Source organism: Neofelis nebulosa, chromosome 4, assembly GCF_028018385.1.
Source record: "Neofelis nebulosa isolate mNeoNeb1 chromosome 4, mNeoNeb1.pri, whole genome shotgun sequence".
NCBI lineage: Eukaryota > Metazoa > Chordata > Mammalia > Carnivora > Felidae > Neofelis > Neofelis nebulosa.
In genome coordinates, this window is record NC_080785.1 from 148,862,833 (window position 1) to 148,884,861 (window position 22,029).

Below are 22,029 nucleotides of genomic sequence, written 5' to 3' on the forward strand. Positions count from 1 at the left end.
CTTCTGCCTTTAGATCTCAGAGCTCCTGGTTCTTGGGCCTTCAGACTCATACTGAATTATACATACCACTGACTTTTCTGGTTCTCTGACTGGCAGATGGCAGATCCTGGGCTTCTTGGCCTCTATAATCTCATGAGCCAATTCCTATAACATACGTGTGTGTGTGTGTGTATCTCCTGTTGGTTTTGTTTCTCTGAAAAACCCTAATACAGTCTTCCAACTTTGTTCTTCCTTTTCAGGATAGTTTTGGCTATTTGGGGCTCTTTGAGATACCATGTGAATTTCAGGATGGATTTTTCTGTTTCTGTAAAAAATGCTGTGGGAATTTTGATAGGCATTGCGTTGAATTTGTAGATAGCTTTGGGTAGTATTGGTATTTTAACAGTACTTAAGTTTACTAATCCATGAACATGGGATATCTTTCCATTTATTTATGTCTTTAATTTCTTACAGAAATGTGTAGTTTTCAGTGTACAAGTTTTTCGACTTGTTGGTTAGGTTTATTCATAAGTTTTTTTGTTTTGTTTTTTGTTTTGATGGTATTAAAGTTGAATTGTTTTCCTAATTTCCTTTTTGGATTGTTCAGTCTTAGTGTATAGAAATGCAATGGATTTTTGCATGTGGTAATTTTGTATAATGAAACTGCGAATTCACTCATTCTACTTTTTTTTTTTTTAATCTTTAAGTTTTTTGCATGTGAGATGTTACCTGTGAACAGAGATAATTTTACTTCTTCCTCTTCAATTAGGAGAGCTTTTCTTTTTGTTGCCTAATTGTTTTGGTTTGGACTTCCAGTAATGTGCTGAAAAGAAGTGGTGAGAGCAAACATCCTTGTTTTTTTTCCTCAACTTAGAGGAAAAGCTTTCAGTCTTTCATGATTTTGAGTATGATGGCAGTTGTGTGCTTTTCATAAATGGTCTTTATTATGTTGAGGTACTTTCCATCTATACCTAATTTGTTGAGAGTTTTTATCATGAATTTTGTCAGATTCTTTTTTTGCATCAATTGAGATGATCATGAGGTTATTTTCCTTCATTTGTTACTGTGACGAGTTACTTTTAACAATTTTCATAGGTTGAATCATCCTTGAATTCCAGGAATAAATCCCACTTGTTTATGGTGTATTATCCTTTTAATATGCTGCTGACTTCATTTTGCTAGTATTTTGTTGAGGAATTTTTATCAGTGTTCATAAGGGACATTGGTCTATACTTTCCTTATAGTGTCTTTTGGCTTTGGTATGAGGGTATTGCTGGCCTCACAAAATAAGTGAATTTTTCCTCCAATTTTTTGGGAAAAGTTTGAGAAGGATTAATGTTCTTTAAATGTTTGGTAGAATTCACCAATAAAGCCATTAGGTCCAGGACTTTTCTGGGAGTTGTTTTTTTTTTTTTTTTTTTTTAATTGAAATTTTAAATTCCAGTATAGTTAGTATACAGTGTAATATTAGTTTCAGGTGTGCGATATAGTGGTTAAACAGTTCTGTACATTACTCAGTGTTCATCACGATAAGTGTACTCTTTAATCCCCATCACCTAGTATGCCCACCCCCAGCCACACACCTCCATTCTGGTAACCTTCAGTTCTTCAGTTTGTTAAGAGTCTCTTTCTTGGTTTGCCTCTTTTTTTTCCTTTGCTTGTTTTACCTCTTGAATTCCACATATGAATGAAATCATATGGTATTTGTCTTTCTCTAACTTAATTTGACTTAGCATTATAGTCTCCTGCTCTATCCGCGTTGTTACGACAGGCAAGATTTCTTTCTTATGGCTGAATAATATTCCATTGTACATATATACCATGTCTTCTTTATCCATTCATCTATCAGTGGACTCTTGGGTTACTTCCATATTTGGCTGTTATAAAATAATGCTGCAGTAAACGTAGAAGTGTATGTATCCCATTGAATTACCGTTTTTGTATTTTTTGGGTAAATACCCAGTAGTTTTGCCGGAAGATTTTTGGTTACTGGTTCAATTTTCATAATAGTCATAGGTCTATTCAGATTTTCTGTTTCTTCATATCCAGTCTTGGTAGGTTTTATGTTCCTAGGAATTTATCCCTTTCTTCTAAGTTATCCATTTTATTGGCATACAGTTATTCATAGTATTCTTTTATAATCCTTTTTATTTCTGTGGCATTGGTTTTAATGGCATTTCTGATTTTTTTTAAGTCTTCTCTTTTTCTTAGTTCATCTGGATAAGGGTTTGTCCATTATATTGATCCTTTCAAAAAACTGACTCTTAGCTTTAATTGATTTTTATGTTTTTCTATTTTTTGTTTTCTTTTATCTCTATATATCATTTCCTTCCTCCTGCTGGTTTGGGGCTTATGTTCTTTCTCTAGTTCTTGAGAGTGAAGCATATTTTTAAAATTTATTTATAGCATTTAAGGTAACATTAAAGTTATAGCTGTTATCATTAAAAGAAGTAAATTTTTCAAAGTATACAGAGAGCGCACAGTCATTGTTTTCATCTTGCTTTTTTGCTTTGTCCCCATACTCTTGGGCTTGACTTCTGTAGTCCAGTGAAACAAAAAAAAAAAAAATTGCTGGCCTAGTATGCACATTGCACACACCTCCCTTTAGAAGCTATGTTCTCCCTGACTAGAACTTCCTTCTTCTCTTGCTATCAAGATAACATCACTATTCCCTTCTAACTCAGGAAGTTGAAGTTATTTGTTCTGAAAACATACAGAAGTGTGGTAGACAGAATGATGGTCCCCAGATATGTCCATGTTTCAATCCCTAGAACCTATAAATATGTTAGATTACATGCTAGAAAGAAATTAAATTGTTAACCAACTGACTCTGATTTGGAGACATTATCCTGGATTATCTAGATGGGCTCGGTGTAATCACAAGAGTCCTTAAACAGAGAGGAGGGAGACAGAAGAGTCAGAGTCAGAGAGAGATTTGAAGATGCTACACTCCTGACTTTTGAAGATGGAGGAAGAGGGCTACAAGCCAATAAATTCAGGCAGCCTCTAGAAGCTAGAAAAGGTGAAGAATGGATTCTTCCCTAGAACCTCCAGGAGGAACACCAACATCTTGATTTTTAGCCCTGCAAGACCCATTTTGGACTTCTGTAAAATAATAAATTTGTGTTGTTTTAAGCCATTAAGTTTGTAGTAGCTTTTTACAGCAGCTCTAGGAAACTAGTACATTGAGTTAACTAAAGATTTAGGTTCATTCGTGGTTGTTAATGCCAAGCTGAAGTTGAAGGCAAACTTTTCACCTCAGAGAGCAGAGCCATTAAGAACACAGCACAACATCCTGAATTAAAGAATGTAAATTAGTCATGGCTAAAAAAGAAGGGTTCTTTTTAAAATGAGGTAACTCTCCAGATTTCATTTGGTTTATCATAGTCATCTTTTAAAAGTTACTTAGTTAGCATATAATAAAAGCCCATATTTATTTCGTACTATATATTAGATATATTGCCAAGTACTTTCTTCATATTGTTCAAACTTGTAAAATATTATTATCATGGTTTATAGGTAAGAACTTGCACAAGTTCTCAGAACTACTAAAAGATAACCAGGGTACAGACTCCAGTCTTTCTGATTCTAGAGCCAGTGCTCTTAACCAGTATGTTGTATAGAGGAACAGCATCGTACTGGAGCACACAAGCCCCTCATTGAAAAGGACTGCCCATCTGCTGCCTTCCACCCCCAGCAGGTTAGTGAGTCCTGAGGGGTGGAGGATACAGACTTTGGGTGCTAGAGCACTGTCTCCTTGCTTCCCAAGATGTGGCACCCTGTGAGCACTGATTGCCTTCCCCCCCGTGCTGTACCAGAGGATAGCTCTACCTTCTTTGGAATGGGTATGTTTTCTTAAGAGTTTGTGGGGAGCAGTAATGCTCAGAGCTACACAATTGTGAATCTCTTTTTGAGACTTTGTTTTGATTAGTATATTAAGCTACTTGTGCTAAGATACCCAAATTAACAATGGCCGAAACAAGAAAAACTGCTTTTTCTCATATAAAAGTTCTGTTCTGTCAAGTTCTCAGGGTCTAGGAACCGTCTTTCTTTTGCTGTCGTTGGGGTATCGCTCTTAGCTGTATAGCCTAAGATGGCTCACCAGCACAGCTGTCTTTCAGCCCATAGGAAAAAGAAAGTCTGTTAAGGGTATCGTACACCTTGGCTCTTGTATTGGTCAGAACTTGGGTGCAGCAAGGCTGGGGAATATGCTCTTTAGTACCCACACAGCAGCTCAGAGTGCTGCCATCCTGAGGATAAGGGAAAATGAATTTGGGAATAGCCAGTAGGCTCTGCCTGTCAAGCCTAGTATTTTTCACTTTTCTGGTTAAAAATGTCACTTATGGTTTGACTGTTCTGCTGCCATATCATAGCAGGGTGCCCTCGCCTATTGTTGAAAGAGAAAAGCTGCTATGCAAGAACATGTATGTATTGCACAGTGCTGTTTGTGTATGTGTGTGCCTGGAAGTCTGAAAGAATACTGATTGTGCTTTTACCTCTAGATGAATAGGGACAATGTTTATTATTTTATTCTTTTCCGTATGTTGATTTAAGCAGGAAAAATTAGTAGAACTATTTCGTTTTCAAAAGATGAGGACCTTGTCTTAACCTTATCACAGAGAGTGAAATCTGGGGATCCTGATTTCTGTTTTGTCTGGTAAGTCTGAAAATGTTTGTGAGGAGCCCTCTCACAGAGCTTCTGGGAGAGAGTGTTCTTTCTAGGCACATGTACTCATTGGGTGCTCAGTTGTCTACAGATAATCTCCCAAGCCTGAAAGGCTGCTGAGGTCCAGCCTCAGCAAGGAGCAGTGGACTGGCCTGTCAGGTCCAGGTGGAGAGAGCCATTGTGAACGTCAGGTTAACAAAGCCCTAACGCTCACCCTAGGAAAGTCCCTTGATGCCACTGATGACATCGATATTAGGCCTAGGTGGTCCTTTGTTGTTACTTGCTAAGACCTTTATGTTCTTGTACTTTGTCTGAATAGCAGAATGAGTACTCCTTTTATTTCCCTTATACTTAATTTTATAGTTCACTAAAATCATAAATAATTGGTAAAAGTTTTAAAAAATTCAGGTTGTTCTTCCTCCTCATTTCTCTTCCTGAAGAACTTAATCCAGAAGCCATTAGGTGAGACTGAGCAAGCTTGACATCTACAGGGAAGACAGGTGTTGGGGTGTTGGGGAGAGGGTTTGGACAGTAGCAGTATCACGTCACGGAGTGTCAGCTTGAGCATGGGAAAGAGGGGGGTCATGTAGAAGGACTTCCTGGCACAGGGTCTGGAGGCCTGAGTGGAGAGGGGAGGATGTCCATGTTGGGAGAGTGGTGTTGGTAGTGGCCTATCATGGATGGGGTCGGGAGGACATCTGCTGGGGTTGTGACCTAGCCCAGGCAGGGGGCTATAGCCTTAGTGAGGTGAGGAGAAGCCTTGTGGGGTCCGGGTAGATAGCAGCAAGAGGAGATTGGTTACGTACAGGAGATGAATCATTGTAGTAGATACATTGTGAATAATATGACCCGGGCTTCTCATTATCTAAGAAAGGGAGTACAAATATGGCAAGGAAACTAGAATGAACTCTGTTGTAGAATTGGAATTGGAAACGTTGGTGTGAATTCATGGTTTCCAACATATGTTGGTAATAGAAATTTAGGTATAGGGGCGCCTGGGTGGCGCAGTCGGTTAAGCGTCCGACTTCAGCCAGGTCACGATCTCGCGGTCCGTGAGTTCGAGCCCTGCATCAGGCTCTGGGCTGATGGCTCGGAGCCTGGAGCCTGTTTCCGATTCTGTGTCTCCCTCTCTCTCTGCCCCTCCCCCGTTCATGCTCTGTCTCTCTCTGTCCCAAAAATAAAAAATAAAAAATGTTGAAAAAAAAAAAAATTAAAAAAAAAAAAAAAAGAAATTTAGGTATAAGTGAGCTTATGTCTATCCACAGCTTTGTCCATTGAGACAGCCTGGGAGCAGCAACACACCAGTAGTTCTTTGGGGAAATGGCTGATTTTAATGGCAGGGAAAGTACAAGATGAGCCTGTAATATCTTAGGCAGCCAGAAAGTAAGCAGATGTTCAAAGGGTGATGGGTGTCAAAAGGACATAGAGAATAGAAACCATCTTGAAAGGATTCCAACTGGCCCAACCTTGAACAGATTGGACATCAGAATAGTTAATGGATTTTAATGACTTCCAAATAGGAATCCAGGAATCCATATGGATATAAATAAATGAGTAAATTGATTAGGAATGGACTTAATATAGTCAGGAGGTACTGCTCTATAAAATACAGGGAGCAATTGAGAAGCTTGGTGGACATCACTAAAATCAAGTGATCAAATTCAGCCTCGCCTAAGTACTGAGACAAGTTGAAATTGTGTGCCACCTAATATTTTATCAGGTGTGACGAACACAATATCATGTCTGTCATAGTCCTGCCAAAGAAGTGTAACCTGCGTTTATTCATTGGGAAAACAGACAAACTCAAATTGAGGGACACCCTATAAAATAAATGGCCCGTAATCTTCAAAAGTATGAAGATCCTGAAAGTTGAGGAAGGACTGAGGAACTGTTTCAGAATGAAAGAGACTAAAGAAATAGAACTAAATGCAACATGCGATTCTGGACTTGATCCTTTTGCTATAAAAGACGATTTTGGAACAGTTGCAGAACATGAATGGGGTCTGAGGATTAGATAGGATACTATCAAAGTCAGTTTTCTGATTTTGTTGGTTGAGCAGTGGTCCTTGTTTGTAGGAAATACTAAACTATTTAGGGGTGATAAGACCTCATCTGAGCAGCTTTCTAGTGGTTCCGGGAAACACACTTTGTACTGTTACTGCAATTTTTATGTCAGAATAAGATGATTTTAAAAATTAAATATATCCTACATATATGGCTATAATATGTCAATCACAGTCCCAAGAGAGAGTAAAGCCTTAATGACCATGACATTCTTTGTATGTAATAACAGGTTTCTTATACATCTAGAATGGAGTTAACTACCTACCCCTGAAGGAGAATTGAGAGAAATAGTCACTTATATACTTGTCTCATGAAATTTCGTTTGAAAAAAAGCCAGAAAGAAGAAGAATAAACATCCATGAACCCAAAACCCAACCTAAGACATTATCATTAGAACTGCCTTTGAGGGACACCTGGGTGGCTGAGTCACTTAAGCATCTGACTCTTAATTTCAGCTCAGGTTTTGGTCTCACAGTTCATGAGTTTGACCCTTGTGTCAAGCTCTGCTCTGACAGTATGGAGCCTGCTTGGGATTCTCTTCCTTCCTCTCTCTCTCTGCCCCTCCCCCACTCATGCTCTCTTTCTCTCAAAATAAATAAACATTAAAAAAAAAAAAAAAAACCATGAAAACGTCGGGGTAGCTCAGTCTATTGAGTGTCCAACTTTTGGTCTCTGTTCAGATCATGATCTCATAGTTCCTGAGATCAAGCCCCCACATCAGGCTCTGCATTGACATCCTGCTTGGGGTTCTCTGTCCTCTCTCTCGTTTCCTCCCCGGCACACGTGTGTGCGCTCACATTCTTTCTCTCTCTCTCTCAATATAAATTAAAAAAAAAAAAAAAAAAAAACTTAAAAAAAACACTACTTTTGAAATTTCCTGTATGGCCTTTGGTTGGTGACCACGGAGCTTTTTCTGCCAAGTACTATCAAGTGCCTGTTATATATAAACTTCTCTAATATCAATTACTAAACTTACAAAGAAGAAAGATGTGGTCCTTGGCACAAAGAGCTTACCAAAGATAAAAGGGCGTAAGAACAAATAAACACGACCAAACTATTAAAAAAAGAAAAACACATAGGAATGGTAAATACAAAATCCAGGATGGTAATTATTTCTTGGAAGGGAGGATAGTGAAGGTCATACAGAAAATAAGTTTTAAAGAGTTTTGAAACCTGAATCTGTTTTCAGCCACTATTGAACATGAAAGGTAAGTTATTTTCATTTGCAGAAGATACATATAGTTTTAGTGTTAGTGCCCTAAATCTTAAATATTTAGCATATAAATGATCATCACAAGCGTTGTTAGGTTTTTATGTCACTAACATATACTTAAAAAAGGCCTTGCATATGCACCTTTTGTTACTCCCTTTTAGTTCTAATGGAATAAGTCTAATATGTTCTGTCACTTGGAATGTTGGACAAAAAATAGTTTTGAAATATAACTTTTCATAGACTTTGGACTAACACCTTTTTTAAAAAAATTATAACAGAAATCAACCAGACTATTATGAAGTGGTTTCTCAGCCCATTGATTTGATGAAAATCCAACAAAAGTTAAAAATGGAAGAGTATGATGATGTTAATCTGCTGACTGCTGACTTCCAGCTCCTTTTTAACAATGCAAAGGCCTATTATAAGGTAAGAAACCATCAAATTTGGAAGGTATCCTATTTGATAATAATTTGGCTTTTTTAATATTTATCAGTCTGGTAGGTAAGTAGTGTTTACTCATTGAGTGGTTTGAGTTTGTATTTCTCTTGCTACTAAAGAGACTGGGGCACCTGCATGGCTCAGTTGGTTGGGCATCTGACTTCATTTTAGGTCATGATCTCACAATTCCTGAGTTCGAGCCCCACATTGGGCTTACTGCTGTCAGTGCAAAGCCCACTTTGGATCTTCTGTCCCCACCTCTCTCTGCTCCTCCCCTACTCGTGCTCTCTCAAAAATAAACATGTTGGGGCGCCTGGGTGGCGCAGTCGGTTAAGCGTCCGACTTCAGCCAGGTCACGATCTCGCGGTCCGTGAGTTCGAGCCCCGCGTCAGGCTCTGGGCTGATGGCTCGGAGCCTGGAGCCTGTTTCCGATTCTGTGTCTCCCTCTGTCTCTGCCCCTCCCCCGTTCATGCTCTGTCTCTCTCTGTCCCAAAAATAAATAAAAAACGTTGAAAAAAAAAATTTAAAAAAAAAAAATAAATAAAAAATAAACATGTTAAAGAAAATAAAATAGACTGAAGATTCATATAACATGAACCATTTTTGTTACTTTTGAGTCTGTTCAAATCTTTTGCCCATTTTTCTCTGGAGTTGTCATTTTCATATTTTTAGAAATTTTTTATATACTGTAGAGACTAATCCTCTTTTGTTGTATTTGTTGCAAGTATCTTTTCCCACTATGTAGCTATTTTCATTCTTTGTGATGTCTTGATGAACAGAATATTTTTATGTTAATATAATCAAACTTATTAGTCTTTGTAGTTTGTTATTTGTGTCTTATTTCAAAAATCCCTCTTATTCAAAGATTATAGAGATAATCTTCTCTCTCTCTCTTCCTCTCTTTCTCTCTCTTTTTTTTTTTTTTGAAAGAGAGAGGGCACAAGTGAGCAAGGGGCAGAGAGAACGAGAGAAGCGGAGCTCACCCGCCGCTCGTGTTTTACCCTAAGTGGGGCACGAGCTCACCCAATGTGGGACTCTAATTCACAAACTGTAGGATAATGAGCTGAGCCAAAGTCAGATGCTTAACGACTGAGCCACCCAGGCGCCCAAAGATATTCTTCTCTTAAATATTACAGTATATGTTAACTAACTAGAACTCAACTAAAACCTTGAAACAAACAAACAAAAAAAGTTCTTATATATTTTCTCCTAAAAGTTTGTTTTTCACATGTAAGCCTTTAAGGCAGCTCACATTGGCTTTTGGTGTCTTCTGTGAGGTAAGGACCTATTTTTTTTTTCCTAACAGGGATAAGCAGCACCTTGAAGTGGCAACCTCTCCATATTTGTTTACTCTGTCAGTGCTGACACCATTTCCATGTACTCATGGGTCCCTTTCTGGCCTTTTATTTTGTTCTTTTTGTTCTGGCAAGTTTATCTATTACTGGGCTATTACATTCTTGCCTTAATTATTATGCCTTTATAATTCCTTATTAGGTAAGGAAAGCACTGGTTATTGATCATTCTTGATTATTCTCAGCCCTTTTTTTTTTTTAATGTTTTTATTTATTTTTGACACAGGGAGAGACAGAGCATGAACGGGGGAGGGTCAGAGAGAGAGGGAGACACAGAATCCGAAACAGGCTCTAGGCTCTGAGCTGTCAGCACAGAGCCCAACGCGGGGCTCGAACTCACGGACCGCAAGATCATGACCTGAGCCAAAGTCGGATGCTTAACCGACTGAGCCACCCAGGCGCCCCTTCTCAGCCCTTTTCTCATACATGTCTATATTATTAGTATGTTAGGTCAAGCACAAAAAAATTGTTGGAAGTTTTATTGGATTGCATTGACTCCTTATATCATATTTTGGGGAATTGGCATAATTGTGATACTGACTTTTCCAGTCTTTGAATTTGATATGTCTTCATTTATTTAAGTCTTCTTTAATTTATCTTAGTAAAGCTTCATAAAGATTCTGCAAAATGTTATTAGATTTATTCTTAATATTGTGTGTATATATATGGTTTTTTTTTCTTTAATTGAGATACAATTCACACTTTTTAAAAAAGTGTAGAATTCTGGGAGGGTTAGTATACTCACAAAGTTGTGCAAAGATCACCATTATCTACCTCCAGAATATTTTCACTACTCCAAGATGAAAACCATACCATTAACAGGTGTTCTCCATTTCCCTTCCTCCCTGCCTCTGGCAACCACTAATCTACTTTCTTTCCTTGTGGATTTTCCTGTTCAGCACACTGCATGTAAATGGAATCGAATACTGTATGGCCTTAGGTTACTTGCTGCTTTCACGGAGGTGTCTTCAAAGTTCATCCATGCTGTAACATATATTAGTACTTCTTTCTTTACTTTTCATTTCTTTTTCTCTTTTTTAATTATTTATTTATTTGTTTATTTTTATTTTAACTTGTTTTATTTTTTATTTTTTTTAATTTACATCCAAATTAGTTAGCATATAGTGCAACAATGATTTCAGGAGTAGATTCCTTAGTGCCCCTTACCCATTTAGCCTATACCCCCTCCCACAACCCCTCCAGTAACACTCAGTTTGTTCTCCATATTTAAGAGTCTCTTCTGTTTTGTCCCCCTCCTTGTTTTTATATTATTTTTGTTTCCCTTCCCTTATGTTCATCTGTTTTGTCTCTTAAAGTCCTCATATGAGTGAAGTCATATGATTTTTGTCTTTATCTGACTAATTTCACTTAGCATAATACCCTCCAGTTCCATCCATGTAGTTGCAAATGGCAAGATTTCATTCTTTTTGACTGCTGAATAATATTCCATTGTGTGTGTGTGTGTGTGTGTGTGTGTGTGTGTGTGTGTGTGTATACATACCACATCTTCTTTATCCATTCATCCATCAAGGGACATTTGGGCTCTTTCCATACTTTGGCTATTGTTGATAGTGCTGCTATAAACATAGGGGTGCATGTGTCCCTTTGAAACAGCACACCTGTATCCCTTGGATAAATGCCTAGTAGTGCCATTGCTGGGTCATAGGGTAGTTCTAATTTTAGTTTTTTGAGGAACCTCCATACTGTTTTCCAGAGTGGCTGCACCAGCTTGCATTCCCAGCTTTTCTTTTTAGCGTTTTATTTATTTTTGAGAGAGAGCACAAGTCGGGGAGGGGCAGATAGAGGCGGGGGACAGAGGACGCAAAGGAGGCTCTGTGCTGACAGCAGCGAGCTCAATGTGGGGCTTGAACTCAGGAACCACGAGATATGACCTGAGCTAAAGTCAGAGGCTCAACTGACTGAGTAAGCCCCAGGTGCCCCAGTATTTCATTCCTTCTTATGACTATATAATATGCTATTATATCGCTATACCACCTTTTTTTTTTTTTTTTGCTTGCTTTCTTAATTGTTTTTGTTTTTTTGTTTTTTTTTTTTTTTTTTTAAGAGAGAGCGCTCATGCAAAGTAGGGGAGAGGGGCAGGAGAGAGAGAGAATCTTTTTTATTTATTTCGAGAGAGAGCAAGCAGGGGAGGGACAGAGAGAGAGGGAAACAGAGAATCCCAAGCAGGCTCTGCGCTATCAGCAGAGTTTGATGAGGGGGCTCGAACTCTGGAACCATGAGATCATGACCTCAGCCAAAGTCAAGAGTCAGATGCTTGACTGAGCCACCCTGGCCCGCCTGCTTTATGTATTTTTGTGTATTATTTAAGTTTTAATATGCAAATGTGAGCATACAAGTTTAAAATTGTTATATTGTCCTAGCAAATTGAAGTTTTGGGGGGGTTCTGTTGTATCATTACTAGTGTCTTTTGTTGAAGTCTGTTTTATATGATATTAGTGTAGTTATGTCAGCTTTTATTTTTATGTTTACCTAGTTTATTTTTTTGCCTTCTTTTCCTTCAACCTTTTCATGCTGATATATCACTTGTAAACAGCATATACATGAATTTCTATTAATACAGGTGATAATCTTTGCCTTTTAACTGGAACATTTCATGTCTTTACAGCTTTAGTAATTAGCATTATGTTTGGATGTATTCCTGTCATCTAAATTTCTACTTTCTATTTCATTTTGTAAATTTTTTTTTTCTTATTTTGTTTTTCTTTCTGCCTTTTGGTTTCATTTTGTTATTATTCCCTCTTCTTTTCTTGTGATTTGGGGATTCTAAGATCTGTTGATAATCTATTCTGAAGAAGTTTTAATATGCATAATTAACTTATCAAAGTCAAAAGTTAATCAGCATCTTAAACCTCCCTCTAAACAACACAAAGACTTTAGCATAACTCAACTCAGATCTCCCTATTTATGCTACTGATGTTTTGTATTTTAGTTGTGTTGTGGTAGGGTTTTTTTCAAGATTTTATTTTTAAGTAATCTTTGTACCAAATGTGGGGCTAAAACCCACAACTCCGAGATCAGGAGTCCCATGCTCCACCAACTGAGCCAGCCAGGTGCCGCTGTTGTTGACAGATTTTTAATCCCATAAAGTAATGTTGTTTTATATATGGTATTTGTTTTTATTTGCATTATACTCTTTATTCTTTTTAAAAAAGTTATTTTAGTGTTTATTTTTGAGAGAGAGAGAGAGAAAACGAGCGAGCATGAGTGGGGGAAGGTCAGAGAGAGGGAGACGCAAAATCTGAAGCAGGCTCTAGGCTCCAAACTGTCAGCACAGAGCCCGACACGGGGCCCAAACTCACAAGCTGTGAGATCATGACCTAAGCCGAAGTCAGATGCTTAACTGACTGAGCCACGCAGGCGCCTCTTAAGTCTATTTATTTATCTTTTGTAATCTCTACATCCAATGTGGGGCTTGAACTCATCACCCCGAGATCAAGAGTTACATGCTTTTCCTACTCAGCCAGCCAGGTGCTCCTATTCTTTATTCTTTTATTGCCATCAGGAAGTTCTCTGTCAGTATAATTTTAGTTCCTTTAAAGGTTAGCTATCTTTTCTTTCTGGCTGTCTTTGGTATCTTCCTTGTGTCTTTTGTGTTCTATAGTTTCATGGTGATATGTCTAGATATGAATGTCTTTTTCTTTGTATAATTTTGAAGTTGTAGGGCTTCCTAAATCTTTGGAGTTGGTGTTTTTCATCAACTGTGACAAGTTTGCAGCTGTTATGTCTTTGTATACTGCCCCTGCCCCACTCCTCTCTCTCTCTCCCCTGATGGAACTCTGATTGGAGTTCTGTTAGACCTCCCTCAGGTCTCTGTCTCTCCTAACAGTTCATAGTTCCCTTTATAGTGCCTGTGTTGCTTTTTTTTTTTTTTTTTTAAGATTTATTTTTGAAGGGGAGGGGCAGAGAGAGAGAGAGGGAGACACAGAATCCAAAGCAGGCTCCAGGCTCTGAGCTGTCAGCACAAAGCCTGACACGGGGCTCGAACCCACAAACTGTAAGATCATGACCTGCGCTGAAGTCGGATGCTTAACTGACTGAGCCACCCAGGTGCCCCTCCTATATTACTTTTTAGGTAATTTCTTTAGTTCTGCCAGTTTACTTTGTAATCTCCTCTTAAACTAATCTATTCAGTTCTTACATTTTAATTTTATATTTTTCATATTTTGGAAATAGTTTCTTTTTCAGGGTCTTCTGTACTTATATTTTCTACCCCCTTGGTTCTTTAAGCGTGTTCAAGCTACTTATTTTTAATTCTGTGGCAGATAGTTCCAGTATCTGAAATACTTGCATGTCTGATTTTGTGGTCATTTCTGCTGACATCACTCTTGTGTGTTTCATGGATTTTAACCTTGAGCTCACATTTCTTGGAACTTGATCTCTAGAGATCCTTTGAGGCTTATATTGAAGTTGAGTTCACTCAGGGAAGCGTGTTGCTTATCCCAGGCACTGGCCTGTCTCTGTTAGGGCTAGCTTATGAAGAGTTCTCAGAGCAGAGCATTCCCGTACCTCTCTTTCTCCCTGCAGTGCCATGGTTTGAGATAGGAACAGGTTGAACTGTGTGGAGGCTGAGGTGGAGGCTGAATTGTTTTGAATTCCCACTTACACAGCAACTGTGGCCTTTGGAATCCCAGCTTTTGATGGGCCTTGACCTATATCTCTTGCTCTTGTAGCCTCAGGGAGCCTTGAAAACTAAAGCTTAGCTTTATCTTGTCTTACAGATGTCCTCAGGTGAGGGGCACCTGGGTGGCTTAGTTGGTTGAGTCTTGATTTTGGCTCTTGATTTCGGCTCAGATCATGATCCCAGAGTTATGGGATCAAGCCCTGTGTTGAGCTCCACACTGAGCATGGAGCCTACTTGAGATCTCTCTTTCTCTCTAAAATACAAAAAAACAAAACAAAACAAAAAAAACAAAAAACAAAATAAAAAATATCCTCAGGTGAACATTGGCTTCTGTGTTCTGCTTATTCATCTGAGTTCCTGCTTTTATTCTACTATTGCTTTTAAAAAAAAATTTTTTTATGTTTATTTATTTTTGAGAGAGAGGGAGACAGAGTGTGAGCAGGCCAGGGGCAGAGAGAGAGGGAGACACAGAATCGGAAGTAGGCTCCAGGCTCCGAGCTGTCAGCACGGAGCCCCACGCGGGGCTTGAACCCACAAATTGTGAGATCATGACCTGAGCTGAAGTCTGACATTTAACCGACTAAGCCACCCAGGCGCCCCTCTACTCTTGCTTTTTTGAACATAGCTTACTCCTTATTGGCAGCACATGGATGCATTTTGGAAGTTTTGTTTATTTGATTGATTGGTTTTAAGATTGCATCCAGCATTGCTTTTACTGGAAAGTTTCAGTTTGAGTTCATCCCTATTCAGGAAAATAAATCTTCAAATAAAATAATAAATCGTTTTAAAAAATAGAAGTAGTATTAGAAAAATCATTAGCTTCTATCCTTTTTACTTATATCCCTTAAATTGGGTCTTATTTTTTAAATTGTCTTTCTTGGGGCTCCTGGGTGGCTCAGTTGGTTGAGCATCTAGCTCTTGATTTCAGCTCAGGTCATCATCTCATGGTTTGTGAGATCAAGCCCCATGCTTGGGATTCTCTGTCTCCCTCTCTCTCTCTGCCCCTCCCCTGCTTGTGCTCTCTCTCTCTCAAAATAAACAAACATGAAAAAAAAATTTAATAAAATTTAAAAGTGTTTTTCATAGTGTATCACTAATAATTTGTCTTAATTTAGCAAATCATCTATATTATCCCTCAAGTCTTTCTGTAATGAGGTAGTAGGTTATAAATCAATAAAATAATATGATTCTAGAATGCCTTTAAAACATACACTTAGTTCCAAGGAGGAATTAAGGCCCGTGTATCTTTAATCACAAGGATTTCTAAATTTATAATTAAGTTTCAAAGTTATGTCTTAGAATACTAGTCTCTTCTGGATTAGGATACTTTAAAAGTAGTCACTGACTTACAATAAAATAACTAAAGTGCTATTTTTTTCTCTTCTCTTTGTTAATGTACAGCCAGATTCTCCTGAATATAAAGCTGCTTGCAAACTCTGGGATTTGTACCTTCGAACAAGAAATGAGTTTGTTCAGAAAGGAGAAGCAGATGATGAAGATGATGATGACGATGGGCAAGACAATCAAGGCACAGTGACTGAAGGAGTAAGTGTGCAGCTGGAATGGGTGAGATGGACCACTGGGAGGTAGACAAGGGCCCTGCCTGTGATTTCTTCTGTGCTGCTTGGGCAGCTGGGCTTCCTGTGGAGTTGTGTTGGTAACTAGGAGGGCAAAGGGGCATACAGCCAGAGAGCCCCACTGCAATTGCAAGGGATACTAGGACATCCTGGACAGTGTATGCCATGAGTGGTTATTTTCATGAGTTGCTCTTACATTAATGCATATTTCCTGCCCAGTTTTAAGGAGAACCTTCATATTATCAAGGATTGTTCAGTATTGCTAGATTGAGGTATCTTATAAGGGTGGGCAGTGTTGTGATTAAAAGTTGCAGAATCAGGAGAATCATCTTAGGGATATTTTTGTAGATTAGACTGGTGCTGTTCCTAGAACATGCCAGGGTATGCTCCTGCCTCTGGAATTTTGCAGTTGCTCTTCTGCCTAGAACGTGCTTCCTTTGGCTCTTTCTGTGACTTGCTCTTTTTCATGGTTCTTTTTTCTTTTTTGGGGGGTGGGGAGGGACAGAGAGAGAGCGAAAGAGAGAATCCCAAGCAGGCTCTGCACTGTCAGCGAGGAGCCCGACATGGGGCTCGAACTCACAAATTGTGAGCTATGACCTGAGCCAAGATCAGGAGTCGGACGTTCAACTGACTGAGCCACCCAGGCTTCCCTTTTTTTTCATGATTGTAACATCCATTAAAACAACGTCAGCTAGGAGAGGACTTTCTTGACCCTCTATCTAAATTGTTTGCCTCACATCCCTCCTTTCCCATCATCACATCACTCTGTTCTGTGGTCTTTAGTTTGTATCAATGTATGTGAAATAGCTTGTTTATTTGTTTACATGTTTACTTTCTTCTACCAAGGAGAATGATAGCTCCACAAAAGATACTGCCTTATTCACCTGTTCCTGGCATCTAGACTGTGTGTGGCATGTAGGTACTGTTAAATACTTGATGAGTGAACACACATGTTTAAAAAAGGAAAAAGGATAGTAAAAGGAAGGACATCTGTAGCTAAATAGTGAGATACCTAAAGCAGAGCCTTCCCCTTTCTTCCCTAAATTAATCTAAATAGGCCTTTTGCTGAAACTCTCAACACAGAAAAAAGAAGTGGTAGGGTGAATTTCTCAAAAATGTAACTACTTAGAGTCTCAAAATGTACTTCCTAGGCACTTTGTCAATTTCTTTCTCGCAGTTAAATGATTAAAATAGGTAGAAGGCGGGGCACCTGGGTGGCTCAGCCATTAATTGCCCGACTTCGGCTCAGGTCATGATCTTGAGGTTCGTGAGTTCAAGCCCCGCGTCAGGCTCTGTGCTGAGAGCTCAGAGCCTGGAGCCTGTTTCCGATTCTGTGTCTCCCTCTCTCTCTCTGACCCTCCCCCGTTCATGCTCTGTCTCTCTCTGTCTCAAAAATAAATAAACGTTTAAAAAAAATTAAAATAAAATAGGTAGAAGGCAGTTAACTAGGGTTTCCCTGGAATTTTACTCTCTGATATTAATATAGGAACAGCAGCTTACCCCATGCTTTCTCGGGTAGAACGTTACCTACAGAGGGCTGAGTCTTATAGGCCTCCAAGGTTCTAGTCAAAAAATGAAATTGCCTACATTTAGGACTTGCCTATGTTTCTTTTGGTGAGAAATTGGGAGGATCTTGCACATTCATATTTATACCTCCCAAGCTTCTTCCTTATTCTAAGCTCTTGTGGAGAGAGAGGGAATTTTCAAGCTTTTATTTTTAAATTCAGAATGATTTCCTTGGAGTTTTCCCAGTTGTGGAAATAGGTTTATGAATGCATTTGCACACCCCACTCCCTTTGTCACGTGCAATGCATGTTTCCAAAGTAGCTAGTTGGGTTGGAAGGAGAGGAATCTTGGCTGCAGAATAGAACTCTCCTCTCTTTGAAGCTAACTCTGTGGTGCTGTGTTTCACCCAGGAAGTAAATGACTTAAACATGAGTTATTTTTAGTCTGCTATCATTGGTGTTTTGGTGGTTCTCTAAGCTTATATGGTTAGGGACTCACAGCTCATCACATGTTTTTTATGTGTTAAATGTTTGTTATGTGTCTGCTATTTCCAGATACGATGCACAAGGCCCAAGAGATGTTATTGCTCTCTGTGGAGTTAACGTTGGACCTTAAAATTGAGACTATACTAAATAAAAAAGACATGTTGGATGGATGAGGACGCAAATAACAGTGCTTTTATGATTTAAACCAGAAATACCATTAATCTTTCTTTTATATGTACAAAACATGGTTTGGACATGAAGTACATTTAATATAACTCTTGACTGACACATGCCATTGCTCACAATAAAAACTAGCTTCAGACTCAGACCCTTCCCTGCCACGTACTCTTTGGGGCATAAACTTTCTCATGTTGAAATGATGGGTAAGGCAGGAGGAGTAAGTCAGCCAGTCTGCAGAGCAGAAGTGAGATACTTTAGTTGACTTAATAATAGTCCTTACTTTTTAAAATTTTTTTAATGTTTATTTATTTTTGAGAGAGAGAGAGAGAGAGACAGCGACAGCATGAGAGCTAGAGTGGCAGAGAGAGAAGGAGACACAGAATCCGAAGCAGGCTCCAGGCTCTGAGCTGTCAGCACAGAGCCCGACACGGGGCTCGAACTCACGGAGTGCAAGATCATGACCTGAGTCGAACTCAGACACTTAACTGACTGAGCCACCCAGGTGCCCCAGTCCTTCACTTTTGAGATAGCTTGAATTCTATTGTTAGATCTGGCCATGCACCCCATGGGTAAAAAACGTATGTCGTTGTACCAGAATATCAACACTTCAGTAGATATGAACAGCAGATACAGAGATGGTCAGGTATCACCGAGCATGTTTTCTCTGTCTCAGTTGCTCAGACCCTAAAAAGGTATGTATTTCCATCATTTCACACATATGGCACCATTAGAGTTTGGTAAAAGGACCTGATCTAAGAGATTTAGTTACTGAACTAATACAAGGAGCCTCATTAGTTTCACATACATCATTCTGAGGGTCCAACATCAGAGCACTTTTGTGGTATTCTTGAAACTTACATTTAAAATAAGTACTGTTTAGAAGTTGCTTTTTTCAATTAGCTTTAAAATTTAGAAGCTGTTTAATATTGGCATTTATTTTTGGATTTTTCTCACAGTCTTTCTCCTTTCTCTCCTTCCTGCTAACCCCCTCCTCCCAGTCTTCTCCAAGTTACTTGAAGGAGATCCTGGAGCAGCTTCTTGAAGCCATAGTTGTAGCCACAAATCCATCAGGACGTCTCATTAGTGAGCTTTTTCAGAAACTGCCTTCTAAAGTGGTAAGTGATGTAATTAAAGACAGGGGAATCAAAGTGTTTTTATTTTTGTTTTGTTTTTGGTTTTGTACTTAGTTCTTAGCAAATAAGGTAAGTTAACGGAAGGCATTGGAGGCTGCTGAGAGATCCTTCTTGTGGCCTCAATAGCAACCACATAAGACATGTTCTATAATTTTACTTGCCTAAAGGTTGTAGTTTTTTTAAAATATTTGTTTTTGATTGGTAATTCTTACTGTTTGTTTTTTGTTTTTCATGGTCATGAAATACACATGATTTACCATTTAACCTCTTTAAGTGTGTGGTTCAGTGATGTCAAGTACATTCATATTGTACGTCTATTGCCTTAACTGAAATTCCGTATCCATTCAATAGTAATTCCCCATGTCCTCCCATCCCCCAGCCCTGGCAACTACCATTCTCTGTTCTCTCTCTATGAATTTGACCACTCTAAGTACCTGATAATAAGAGGTCTCACACAATATCTCTCCTTTTATATCTGGCTTATTTCATTTAGCATTATGTATTCCAGGGTTCATCCATGGAATTTCCTTCCCAGTGTTCATTCATGGAATCCATGAAGAATTTCCTTCCTTTTTAAGGCTAAATAATACTCCACTGGGGGTGCCTAGGTTGCTCAGTCGGTTACGTGTCCCACTTCAGCCCAGGTCACGATCTCGCAGTTCGTGGGTTCGAGCCCTGTGTCAGGCTTTGTGCTGACAGCTCAGAGCCTGGAGCCTGCTTTGGGTTCTGTGTCTCCCTCTCTCTGTCCCTCCTCTACTCTCTGTCACTGTCTCTCTCTCTCTCTAAAATAAACATTAAATAATATATTACCGTATGCATATACCACATTTTGTTTATCCGTTCATCTGTCAATTGACATTTGGGTTGTTTCCAAGATTGGTAATTCTTAAATAACAAAGTAAGTACCTAAACTAAACCTTTTATTTATAACAGAGACGAAACATTCTCTTTGCTCAGGGACAGAATGAGAGGAAGCTAAATGAGTTCTTCCTCTTTTATTTCTCTGGATTTCCTGGTGATGGAGAAGAGAGAGACTGACTAGTACTCTTCTACCCCAAAGAGGAGGAACTTTCTAGACTAGTGAGACCCTTTAAAAGTGGGAGGGCCTGTTGTGGCTTCATACCTAAAAGGCAATGAACATAGCTAAAGTTCCACTTTAGCTGTGGAACTACAAAAATTTCCATGGCCTCAGCATTCTTGTATTTCTAGACAAGAATATACTTTCAGAGGTACTCCACTGTAGCACATAACTCCTTTGTGATCATTTACTATTTATCTACCTTCTTCCCTGGTTCTTGAATTGAAAAACAAAGATTATATCATATTTTCTTTTGTGTCCCTGCCATGTAGCTGGAACCCAGCATGTCCTAGGTGTGTAAGAAGTGCTTATTGACTGATAAGTGGCTTGCAGCTTTCCCCATCAGTCACCGACAAGACTGGTTATTTAAAGGTGTGTCTTGACTAGTTGTAAGACAGTTCTCACATAGAAATAAAGCCTAGAGGCAGTTGGGTGGCTCAGTTGGTAGAACATGTGATTCTTGATCTCAGGGTTATGTGTTCAAACCCCATGTTGGGTATAGACTTTAAAAAAAAAGTTAAAAAAAAAGAAAGAAAGAAAGCATATATGACTACTGCTATCTATCCTAAGTGTGGATCTGATTACAAAAACATAATGATGATATTGGTCATATGTTTAAATTTTTTTTTCAAATGTTTTAAATTAAAAAAAAAAAAGAAAACAGTATGATGATTTCTCAAATAATTAAACATAGAATTACCGCATGATCCCACAATTCCACTTTGGGTGCATACCCAAAGGAACTGAAAGCAAGATCTCAAAGAGGTATTTGTACAGTCATGTTCATAGCAGCATTATTCACAGTAGCTGAAACATGGGAGCAAACCATATGTCCTTCGACAGATGAATAGATAAATGAAATGTGGCATATACACACAATGGAGCGTTATTCAGCGTTTAAGAAAGAATGAAATTCTGACACACACTACAGTAAGAATGAACCCGGAACACATTATAGTAAGTGAAAGAAGAGAGTCACAAAAGGACCAATATTGCATGACTCCTCTTGTAGGAAGTATTCGGAGTAGTCAAATTCATAGAGAGAGAAAGTAGAATTGTGGTTTCTAGGGGCTGACAGGAAGGGAAAGAGGGGAGCTGCTGTTCAGTGGGTATGGAGTTTCAGTTTGGGAAGATGAAAAGTTTGGGAGGTGGACGATGGCGATGATTGCACAATAATGTGAATGTACTTAATGCCACCGAACCACACACTTAGAAGGTTAAATGGTAAATCTTTTGTATCTTTAATCACAATAAAACTATGAGAAAAGAGTATAGCCTTTACTCAAGATCTACTCCTGAGTAGCAGGAGATCATCACTAGTGGTCAAGCCACCAAAGGTGACTTGGAGCACTAAAACATTGATATTCTGTTCCCCCATTCCGGGACGGCTTCCAGGGACACCATGCAGCAGGAGTTGGTTGGAAAAAGCAGGTTCCCATTGGCCCCTCAGAGAGTGACAGTTTCAAAGACAGTAAGGACTGAGGCTGGGAGGGTGGAGCAGTGTTTACCTTTCCTTTATGAGCCCTTCCTAGGCTGGACTGGCTAAGTGGGAGAGGAGATTCTGACTATTGTGGGCCCAACAGCCGGGATTACATGCTATCCCAGCCTGGGTGGCCTTGTCATAATTTGTCTTCTGAACTGTTTCTCAGAAGTAGTATTGGTTAAGAGGGGGGCAGAAAAGGGGTTGGATCAAGCCAAAAAAAACCCCAAAACAAC

General features: G+C 39.0%; 1 protein-coding gene across 47 annotated transcripts in view; it reads left to right on the forward strand.

The window, feature by feature from the left end:
• The window catches only part of PBRM1 (polybromo 1), a 119,153-nt gene that overhangs the window by 8,222 nt on the left and 88,902 nt on the right, over window positions 1–22,029 (forward strand). For all 47 annotated transcript variants that reach the window (XR_009260878.1, XM_058726616.1, XM_058726608.1 and 44 more), the window contains 3 exons: window positions 8,201–8,348; window positions 15,756–15,899; window positions 19,101–19,217. Coding sequence is in view for 46 of the 47 variants with exons in the window: in XM_058726616.1 (XP_058582599.1) it covers window positions 8,201–8,348; window positions 15,756–15,899; window positions 19,101–19,217 (409 nt within the window). In the remaining variant the exon portion in view is untranslated. The remainder of the gene's footprint in view (window positions 1–8,200; window positions 8,349–15,755; window positions 15,900–19,100; window positions 19,218–22,029) is intronic.